We start from the raw sequence: 11,379 nt of genomic DNA, 5'->3' as shown, positions 1-11,379 counted from the left end.
ATACTTCCTCTGTTTCAATTTATTTGAACCTATTTTCTTTTTTTATTCGTACCAAAATGAATGACCTCTTTCCTAATTTGGAAATAAATTCACTTTATGAATGATTTACAGTCACACAAATTTTCAAGGTTTATTTTGAACCACAAGTTTTAAAAGTCTTCCCTCTTTCTTAAATATCGTGTTCAGTCAAATGAGTTCATATAAATTGAAACGGAGGAATATGTAATATGTTAACTTTTTGGATATTTTAATTTCTAATTTATATTTCAATTAAAAGTTTATATATCACAAAATTTTAACAATTATAAATATGATATTACCTAAAATTGATATGAAATACAAGTACAACGCACATGCTTCGAGACTAGTTATTATTAAGTATAATAATTTTTGAAACTGATTAAAAAAGAATATCGCAATAATTGGGACGATGGAGTAATTTTATCAAGTGGAGAATCAAACAGATGAGTAGGTGCAGAGCACGAGGAGCAGCCTATTGCTGACTATGCAAATTTTGGACAATAGATGATGTTGATGTTTTAGAAAAAGAGCCAAACTTAAGTCTTTCAACGTGGTCTCTTTTTCTTTTATCCTTTCTCAGTCAAGATGAACACAACCAAACAGTAGAGCATGCAGTAGTATCTACTGTAGGCGTGGACATACCAATTACATACTTATATAGCAACTATAAGCTGGTTAAATAATGGAGAGGGAAAGAATAGAAGATGGATTTGCAAACACTGATCCTTTGCTTTCTAGCCATGGAGATAAGGCCACACCAACAGTCGTATTCAGCACCTTGGTTGCCGTATCCGGCTCCTTCGTTTTTGGTTCTGCTGTAACTTCTTTTTCCTTCTACTTTAATTTGCTTCTGTTTTTAGTTTGGACGTTGGGTAAATTGTGAAGATAAATGTGAAAAGTGGTAGAAAATGGTATTATCATAGCTCTTTATTGATATTCTATTCTGGTAGTGAATTCTTTTCACTTATAAATACTTGTAGCTCTTTTCCTTTGGGTTTGGTAGATGGATAGATCAATACAAAATTCTCCTACCATATTATAATGTGCTGAGTTTTCTCCTTTAACTTTTATTACATTCTGACTCCTAATTTTATATTAGAAGAACTTGTTGAATTTGGATATATCCTTAAAGAACAATGTTTTTGACACGCTTCAATCTTTCAAGAGTTCTCTACAAATTTCGTGGTACTTGATCCAACATATAGTTCTCTGTGATAACTCTGTATGTATGTACCATGAGAGTGGAGTCTCTCTGTCTCTGTACCTAATAATTAAACTGAAGTGGTGTTGTTTTATTGATATGTAGGTGGGATTTTCTTCACCCGCTCAGAATGGGATAATACAGGATTTAGGCCTATCTGTGGCTGAGGTCAGTTCAAACATTATCCAGAAAGTATTCCTTCCGATTTAAGTGTCTTACTTTTCTTTTTGGTCTGTTCCAAAAAGAGTGTCTAATTATATATTTGATAACTCTTTAATTCCAACATCCTACTTGGCATGTTTAAGATCACAAGAGTTAAAGGGAATTGATCCACATTACACACCTTTTAGTTTTATACCACATGATTCAAAAGTTTCTCTTAAACTTTGTGCTTGACCAAAGTAAGACACTTAAAGAGACAGAGGGAGTACTTATTATTTCGTGGAAAACTAATTCTTGTCTAGATTGGACTTATAAAACATGCTGTAAACAGCCTTATTTCCGGTTTTGTTAGAGTTACTCAGGTAGTGAATCAAGAGTACAACACATATTCTGCTGCTTGTTTATAATGGTAAAGTTTTTTGGCTCCTCTTCCTTCAAAATACTGAGAAACAAAGGGTGTGTATGGTATGGATCTAATTCCATGTTTGGTTAGTCAAAATGTTTTAAAAAATATTTCTCTAAAAAATAAGTAGTTCCTTATAAATCAGGGGAAATAACTTCCTTGCTAGAGGTAAGTAAAACAAGTTCCATAAGTGACATTCATATCAATTGTCTTCTCCCTACCCACTCCCAGAAAGCAAGTAAGAAAACTACTATTTTCCTAAAAAATATTTTCCAAAATAACAATTTCGACAGAAAACATTTTACTTTGTACCAAACTGATAGATTATGTAAATATTTTGTAATATTTTGTAATCTCTTATTTAGGTTAGAATATTTTGTAATATCTTGTACTCTCCTATTTTAGGTAGAATATTTTTGTATATTAACCAATTCAAGGAATGAAAGGAAACTACAGAAAATATTCTTTCATGGTATCAGCGGTCTACGGTTTTCTTTTTTTTCTCCTCTCCTCTCCGCTGCCCTAGCTCCGTCGGCTGCCACCTTTTTCCGCCACCATGTCCGCCTCTAAATCATCCTTCCACCCCGCTTTCGCCGTCTCCAACATCCGTAATCACATTCCTGTGGTTCTTGAAATGGAGAATGCACAATACGGTACATGGGCGGAATTGTTTAGAATCCACGCCATATCCCATAGGGTCATACACCATATCATCGCACCAGAGAAAAGGAAGCAGGCAGCCCCTCCCTCCGATGACGACAAAGAACTTTGGTCGACCCTTGATGCGACTGTGCTCCAGTGGATTTATTTCACGATTTCGAATGAACTCCTTACTACTATTCTTGAACCTGGAGCAACGGCCATGGAAGCCTGGGATCGCTTGCGTGACATCTTCCAGGACCATCAAAACTCCCGTGCCGTTATGCTCGAACAAGAGTTTTCCACAACTAGGATGGAAGACTTCCCGAACGCGTCTGCGTATTGTCAAAGGCTCAAGAGCATCTCCGATCAGTTAAAAAATGTGGGGGCTCCGGTTTCTAATTCTCGCCTTGTTCTTCAGCTTGTTTCGGGACTCACCGACGCATTCAAGGGCGTGGGAACGCAGATTCGTCACAGCAAACCATTGCCTCCTTTCACCGAGGTGCGCTTCTCACTCGTTCTGGAGGAACGAGAACAGGCGATGCAGGCGGCCCACTCTACTCCTTCGGCGATGGTGGCTGCCACAGGTGGTGAGGGTTCAACTTCTTTTTTTGATAATACTCATTCGTCTGGTCATGCTGTGAATAACAGGAGCAAAAATAACAAAAACAAAGGCCGCAATTCTGGCTGTCGGAACGGCGCTGGCCCTTGGCAACGGTGGCGGCAAAGGCAGCCGTGGCGGCAGCCGCGGTCACAACGGCGGAAATCCCCAGCCACCACCAGGCAGCTGGCCGCGTCACCCATCTCCTCAGCCGTGGCAGCTTCCAAATTATGCTTGGGGATGGATGCCACAATGGGCCGTGCCACCATGCCCGTATCCGTCAACTTGGCCGACGTCTACGCTAGGCCCCTGGGCCAAACAGCCGGGCATTCTCGGCCCTGCTCCCCAGCCTCCGCAGCAGGCGTATGCAGCTGCCCCGTTTTAGCAGATGTATGCCCCGTCTTATGCTCCCACGGACATCGAATCGGCAATGCATACGATGACTATGAATCCTCCGGACCATAAGTGGTACATGGACACCGGTGCCACATCTCACATGACATACACGAATGGTAATCTCTCATCTTATTCTAATTTGAGCAATCATCATCATGGTATAGTTGTTGGTAATGGTCATTCAATTCCAATTCACGATTGTGGTCATACTCATTTGCCTCCCCCAAACCCTCCTTTATCGTTGAAAAATGTCCTCCACGCCCCAAAACTCATTAAAAACTTAATCTCTGTTAGAAAGTTCACTACTGATAACTCTGTGTCTGTTCATTTTGATCCATATGGGTTTTCTGTGAAGGATTTTTAGACGGGGATGCCACTAATGAGATGTGAGAGTCGGGGCGATCTATATCCCATCACCACCACCATCACAAACACAGCCAATTCTCCATCAACCTTTGCTGCTTTGTCTTCTTCTCTTTGGCATGATCATTTGGGTCACCCGGGAGCCTCAGTTTTGAATTCTCTTAGGATCAATAAAAGCATTGAATGTAATAGTTCTAGTTGCTCTAGTATTTGTCGTTCTTGAGTGCTTGGAAAACATATTAAGTTGCCTTTTGTTTCGTCTAACACTTGTATGCCTTTTGATATTATTCATAGTGATTTACGGACTTCTCCTGTCTTAAGTTCCATGGGTCATCGATATTATGTTCTTTTCTTGGATGATTTCTCGAAATATTTGTGGACTTTTCCCTTAGCTAGGAAATCTGATGTCTTTGCTAAGTTTTTAGAATTTCGGGCCCATGTCTGAACGCATTTTGAACGAGAAATAAAAAATGTCCAATGTGATAATGGGAAAGAATATGCAAATAATGATTTTTGGCGTCTTTGTGAGTCGAATGGGATGTCTTTCCGTCTTTCTTGTCCTCATACGTCCTCACAAAATGGGAAAGCCGAAAGGAAGATTCGGTCTATCAATAATGTCGTGCGAACTCTTCTTGCCCACGCTTCTCTTCCGCCTTCCTTTTGGCATGATGCATTGCAAATGGCAACTTACCTACTCAATATTTTACCAAGCAAGTTATTGAACCATAAATCTCCCCTCCATGCTTTATATCATAAGGAACCTATGTACTCTCACCTTCGGGTCTTTGGGTGTTTGTGCTACCCTCTTTTCCCGTCAACTACGATTCATAAGTTGCAGGCCCGGTCTACACCTTGTGTATTTTTGGGGTACCCATCAAACCATAGAGGCTACAAATGCTATGACTTATTATCAAATAAGATCATCCTTAGTCGTCATGTTGTTTTCGATGAGACTTGGTTTCCCTTTGCTAACTTTCCTTCTCCTCAACCCCACACTTACCATTTTTTGGATGAAGGAATCTCCCCTTATATTTTTCATCACCTCCAAAAATCGGGACCTGCCCCCTCCCCGCCCGCTGCCCAGCCGCCCACTGCTCCTCCACTGCCTCCCGTCACCACTGCTGGTCCCACGGTGAGGCAACCCCAGCTGGACCGACTGCCAGCCCCAGCTAGCCCGACTGCCAGCCCCCGTCCCCTTGCTACTGTCCAGCCGCCTATCCCCACTCCCCGTCCCACCATGGTCACCCGCAGCCAACGAGGTATTGTCAAGCCTAAATGTCAGTTTAACTTACATACCACGGTTACGAAATCTCCTCTACCTCGTAACCCATTGGCTGCTCTTCGTGACCCGAATTGGAAAATGGCTATGAATGATGAATTTGATGCTCTTGTTAGGAATAAGACGTGGGATTTGGTCCCCCGTCCACCTAATGTTAATGTTATTCGTTCTATGTGAATTTTTACTCATAAGGAAAAGTCTAATGGTGATTTTGAGAGGCATAAAGCCCGACTTGTAAGTGATGGCAAAACTCAGCAGGTTGGCATCGACTGTGGTGAGACGTTCAGTCCGGTGGTGAAACCGGCAACTATCCGCACTATTCCTAGTCTTTCGTTGTCAAAGCATTGGCCTATACATCAACTGGATGTGAAGAATGTTTTTCTTCACAGTGAGCTCAAGGAAACTGTGTATATGCATCAACCTATGGGTTTTCGGGATCGCACACATCCTGATTATGTTTGCCTATTGCGTAAGTTTCTCTATGGTCTTAAGCAGGCTCCACGTGCTTGGTATAGACGTTTTGCAGATTTTGTGTTTTCCCTTGGCTTCTCTAATAGCAGGTCTGATAATTCTTTGTTCATCTACCATGCGGGGACTGAAATGGCATACATTTTACTATATGTTGATGATATTATACTCACTGCATCCTCAGACGCTCTCCGTCGTTCCATCATGGATAGGCTTGGTTCCGAATTTGCTATGAAGGATTTAGGTCCTTTGAATTATTTTCTTGGCATTGCTGTGACCCGTCACAAGGGGGGGATGTTCCTCTCTCAACATAAGTATGCCGAGGAAATCATTGATCGAGCGGGTATGTCATCTTGCAAGCCCTCTCTCACTCCGGTTGACACAAAACCGAAGGTCAGTGCTACTTTGGGTGCTCCTTATGAAGATCACACTCATTATCGTAGTCTCGCAGGTGCTCTTCAGTATCTCACTTTCACGAGACCAGATATTTCATATGCTGTCCAACAGGTGTGCTTACATACGCATGATCCGAGGGACGATCATATGCATGCTCTTAAGCGGATTGTGCGGTATGTTCAGGGCACTCTTGACCTTGGGTTGCATCTCTACCCCTCATCGATCACCGACCTTGTCTCCTACACCGATGCAGATTGGGGTGGCTGTCCGGACACTCGTCGTTCTACGTCGGGGTATTGTGTATTTTTGGGTGACAACTTGATTTCTTGGTCGTCAAAGAGACAACCAACTCTTTCTCGGTCTAGCGCTGAAGCAGAGTATCGAGGTATGGCTAATGTTGTCTCTGAGTCTTGCTGGATTCGCAATCTTTTATTGGAACTACATTGTCCGGTTCGCAAAGCTACGTTGGTATATTGTGACAATGTGAGTGCTATATATCTGTCCGGTAATCCGGTGCAACATCATCGCACCAAACATATTGAGATGGACATTCATTTTGTGTGTGAGAAGGTTGCGCGGGGACAAGTTCGAGTCCTTCATGTTCCGTCCCGATATCAGATTGCAGATATTTTCATTAAAGGTCTTCCTCAGGTCCTTTTTGAAGATTTTCGTGACAGTCTCAGCGTTCGTAAACCTCCCGTTTTGACTGCGGGGTTGTGATAGATTATGTAAATATTTTGTAATCTCTTATTTAGATTAGAATATTTTGTAATATCTTGTACTCTCCTATTTTAGGTAGGATATTTTTGTATATTAACCAATTCAAGGAATGAAAAGAAACTATGGAAAATATTCTTTCACAAACAAACCTAAGCAACTGTTGAGGGCTGAGAAACTTTCAAGAGCATCTCTTCTGAGTGATTTCACTTAAATCAACAAAGAAAGTAGACAGAAACGGTGTTGAAGTTAGGGATGTGTAGTAAAACATCCAAAGTTTCAGCCAAAATTTCTATGTTTTTTGAGATATTAATTCTATGTATTATTTAATGTAACATGCATTAATAGGCTAGTAAGCCACATATCTATTTTTTTCCATGTCTTATCTACTTACCTCTTCAATCTTGTACTGATGCAGTGTTTTCATATTTGCTCACTAATTCAAGCATTTAAAACCAAGTATTGAACCCTATTGTCAATGCTCAAAAACCAAGATATAAGATAAGTACAAAAGGATGTAGGAGAATATAAATTTTATGTTTGAAGCTACTGGAATGAGTATGTGCCTTTTACACACAATAACTGCATGAGGTTGTTTTGTCTAGCAGAATATTTTATGATTGAGTAGCACGAACTATACATAGAATTGTACTTCACTTATTTCCCGGAAAACTATAGAGATTTCAAACACTTAAATGAAATTATGGTCTTATCGGATTCCTTATTCCCTGTGATACAAAAGCTTCTTGACTGAAAGTAACTTGTAAATACTAAATAGCGAACTGTTCCTACTATCTGTAGATATACGCGAGAAATTTTTACCCTGATTCTGTATGTACTCTTTTACCATTCCAGTACTCTGTATTTGGTTCAATATGGACAATCGGAGCGATGATAGGTGCTGTAATGAGTGGAAAACTTGCAGATCTTTTCGGCCGGAGAGGTGTAAGTTTTAGTTTTGTCGGTTAATTAGCTCAGCATTTTAAATGTTTAGCAAGGAAATCAACCTTTCATTCACTGTTAATTCTTATGTTTATGCAGGCAATGGGCTTCTCTGAACTATTTTGTCTTTTGGGGTGGCTTGCAATTATTTTTGGCAAGGTACTCATCTTATCCTTAGTTCCATCTTCTTTGTCTAAAGCAATTTTATTTTTATGTCGTTTGTTATCATCAACAGAATGCTTTGTGGCTTGACATTGGGAGGTTGTTGATGGGATATGGAGTTGGCATTATTTCTTACGTGGTAAATACACCAAGCATTTATTGAACATGTTTAACCCTTCTTACATTATAAATCACGCTGCTGCTGTTTTCCACGCATAGGTACCTGTATATATAGCGGAAATAACACCTAAGAATCTCCGAGGCGCATTCACTACTGTAAATCAGGTAATCCAACAGGTCTAGTTTTCATTTCCTTTTCTGGGAGCTGATCTTTGTATGCTTTTGATGCTTCAGCTAATGATATGCTGTGGAGTATCACTTATGTATGTCGTTGGAGTAATCATCAATTGGCGCCTACTGGCTGTGATTGGTAAATTTCTTTTCTTTTCTTTCCTTTTCCCTTTGTAAACCTCTTGCTTTGGACATGTTTATTGATCCAAAATACAACATAATTCCAGGAGCTATTCCCTGTATAATCCAGCTTTTGGGCCTGTTTTTCATACCAGAGTCACCTAGATGGCTGGTAAGATTGTACAACTTGGTCAAAGTATTTTCATCACTAGCTTCTGATGTATTCAGAATGAGCATTGCTGTTCTTTTGTGATAAAAGTTGCATTTCATTTACAAGAAACTGAAGTTGAAGCTGGTTGACGATGTTCTTGTTGACAGGCTAAGGGTGGTCAGTGGAAAGACTGTGAAGCTTCTCTCCAGCGCCTTAGGGGGAAGGATGCCAATATTTCAGAAGAAGCTGCTGAAATTAAAGTAAATTCCTGACTTGGCCATGGGTGAAAGCATTATATTATCTCTTTTATTTTCCATTACAATAGTTGTCTGGCTGGAAAGGTAAATTATAATTTGTATCCTCTATCAACTTGCAGGATTACACAGAAACACTTCAGAAACTCTCTGAGGCTAAGATAATTGATTTGTTTCAGAAGAAATATGCACATTCTCTTATAGTAAGCCAACCTTTAGTTTTCTCTTCTTAACAATTGATCTTTTATCTGCTGTGATCAATAATTTGTTATGCCTATCTGTAATTTATCCAGGTTGGAGTGGGCTTAATGGTATTGCAACAATTTGGAGGGGTCAACGCTATTTCATATTATGCAAGTTCTATTTTTGAGTCAGCTGGTATGTATTGTTCCTATACAATCTGTATTTCATTAGTTGCTTGTTAATAAAAGATAAATGAGTTCTAGTATGTTAATCACAAAATATATCAGGTTTCTCTGGCAGGATTGGATCAATTGCAATGGTGGCTGTACAGGTAAATAATCTTGACGCGCTAACTCAACTATGAGGTGGCTCCATCACATTTCGAGTGTTTTGATGATCTACAGATCCCAATGCAAGTTTTAGGAGTTCTCTTGATGGACAAATCAGGAAGGCGGCCATTACTGATGGTAAATTTTACTAGAAATCCTTTTAACTGACTGCTTTTATAATGAATGAAAAACTCAAAAGGTTTTTTTTCAGGTCTCTGCTGCAGGGACATGCTTGGGTTGTTTCCTTGTAGGATTGTCATTCTTACTACAGGTGTCATGTTTATTCCGAATCTTTCATGTTTGCTGTGTTATGTATGATTCATTTTCTGATAAAATGTAGTTCTTCACAGGATCTTCAACTTTGGAAGTCTAGCCCCTTTTTGGCACTTGTGGGTATACTGGTAATGCAATTTCATCCTTTCATGCAATCACCCTGGATAATTCTTTATGCAACATTATTTTCATCTGCCAGAAAATTACTCTGCTATTTTCGAATATCTTCATTATTCCAAATCATTCAATCTACTATGCCTCGAATACAAAGTAACAGGAGGTTGACTATGAAATATAGTGGTTATGCAGTTTCATTCTTTATGCTATCAGACTAATTCCTTCTTTACGTGACATCATTTGCATCTGCCTGAAGATTTCTCTGTGCTATTTTCCAACATCTTAATTATTTTACAGTAAATCAAAATCAATCTACTTAGTCTCAATCCTGGCATAATGTGGCCAGCCATATGAATCTCTATGTGACTCTGCATTATCCAGGCTCATTTTATTCGAATTCTGCATAATTATCAGTTATTTAAATTTTACATTGATCCATACAGTGACAGATCTCTCTAACTAGAGAGTTGTAGTTCCAACAAGTTGTTATGGTCTATATGGATCCTGTGCTTCCATATATAGAGTCGTCATCTGGGCTAATTATTGATTTCGAGAGATTACAGATCCTTTATGACAACTCTCCATTTAATTTACGGCTGCCAGGTCTTTACTGGATCTTTCTCATTAGGCATGGGAGGCATACCGTGGGTGATTATGTCAGAGGTTTTGTAGCTCTCAATTTTACCTCATTAATTATAAACGCTGCTACTACAAAAATCAACACGTAAAATTTGAGCTAACTGTTTCTTCTATCTCAGATATTCTCCATCAATGTCAAAGGTTTAGCTGGAAGCCTGGTGACAGTAGTCAGCTGGTTCGGTTCTTGGGTTGTTTCATATTCGTTCAACTTTCTTATGCTATGGAGCTCTGAAGGTACTTCCTTCTCTATCAATATCTCTGTACCTACAAGTAATACGACTCTTTTGCGGCGACTAATGTCGTCAGAGAAAGTGAAGAAGTCACCGCATAACTGCGCAAGAATATTCTGGTTCCACAATAACGCGTACTTTTTGTGGCTACTAAAGGAGTCTCCACGTAAAGTTGTCACAGAAAGTCTTATTTCTTGTAGTGCTCCCAAGTCCCAACCCCACTTCACCTCAGCCCCAACTCCATCAAAAGAAATACTATAAGAAAGAAACAGACAGATTTCATAAGAAGATATGTTTTTTATTGCTGAAAATGTATGTTTGTTGGTGTTTCAGGAACATTCTTCATATTTTCAGCAGTATGTGGTTTGACTGTTATGTTTGTTGCAAAGCTGGTTCCAGAGACCAAAGGGCGTACCTTGGAAGAAATACAATCATCGATGAATTCCTTTACATGATCAATGAACTCTATGTCCTAGGTGATTCAAATTAGTCTAGGTAAAGCTCTGCATATTGAATCCTAGGAATTTGTTCACCAGTGTTGGTAATAAGGGAAGCAGTGCCTGAAAACATCATAGAGAAATGCATCTAATTGGTTAAAGCCCAAGCTACCCTATAAAAATTCCAGTTTATTCCCTCTTTTACTATCGAAAGTTTACTTTATGTTGGTATGCATTAATTTAAATGATATGTAGAAAATCAATCTGGATCCTTCATATTAACCAACAAAATCAGCAGTATAATTCTTCGGGTAAAGACTAACTCGATAACATAACACTAATAGTTAGTTTAAAAGTGCAAGTATGTGCACTGATACCCTGATTTTGTGTAAATTTTTTACGTCCTCATATCAGATTAAGTTGACTTATGTACTAATAAGTATTTCTTCTTAGAAAAAACCTATTATAGTTCTTCATCAAAAAAAAAAAAAAAAAAAAACCTATTATAGTTAATTAGCAGTAAGTTTATTAAATACTAGTCTGTTAGTCATATATATGTAGGGATAGATATTAAGAAAGGAAACCAGAAGTTATAGAAACAGCTG

General features: G+C 39.2%; 1 protein-coding gene across 3 annotated transcripts; it reads left to right on the top strand.

Annotated features, from left to right (window-relative positions):
• Positions 1-569: 569 nt before the first annotated feature.
• Positions 570-10,997, top strand: LOC132645180 (sugar transporter ERD6-like 5). 3 transcript variants are annotated; one of them, XM_060361987.1, is made up of 19 exons: positions 570-838; positions 1,328-1,390; positions 1,737-1,793; positions 7,502-7,591; positions 7,688-7,747; positions 7,824-7,889; positions 7,970-8,035; positions 8,105-8,180; positions 8,269-8,333; positions 8,480-8,572; positions 8,689-8,769; positions 8,860-8,944; positions 9,037-9,080; positions 9,154-9,216; positions 9,290-9,349; positions 9,429-9,479; positions 10,072-10,131; positions 10,227-10,341; positions 10,671-10,997. In XM_060361987.1, the coding sequence occupies exons 1-19, from the start codon at positions 704-706 to the stop codon at positions 10,790-10,792; spliced, it is 1,452 nt and encodes a 483-aa protein (XP_060217970.1). In that variant the 5' UTR covers positions 570-703; the 3' UTR covers positions 10,793-10,997. The 3 variants fall into 3 exon arrangements, with proteins under 3 accessions (XP_060217970.1, XP_060217971.1, XP_060217972.1); XM_060361988.1 differs by lacking the exon at positions 1,737-1,793 and having other exon boundaries at positions 571-838; XM_060361989.1 differs by lacking the exons at positions 570-838; positions 1,328-1,390; positions 1,737-1,793 and adding an exon at positions 6,515-6,657.
• The last annotated feature ends 382 nt before the right edge of the window (positions 10,998-11,379 follow it).

Source organism: Lycium barbarum, chromosome 6, assembly GCF_019175385.1.
Source record: "Lycium barbarum isolate Lr01 chromosome 6, ASM1917538v2, whole genome shotgun sequence".
NCBI lineage: Eukaryota > Viridiplantae > Streptophyta > Magnoliopsida > Solanales > Solanaceae > Lycium > Lycium barbarum.
The sequence above is the reverse complement of the archived record's forward strand: the minus strand, read 5'-3'. Positions and strand labels throughout refer to the sequence as shown.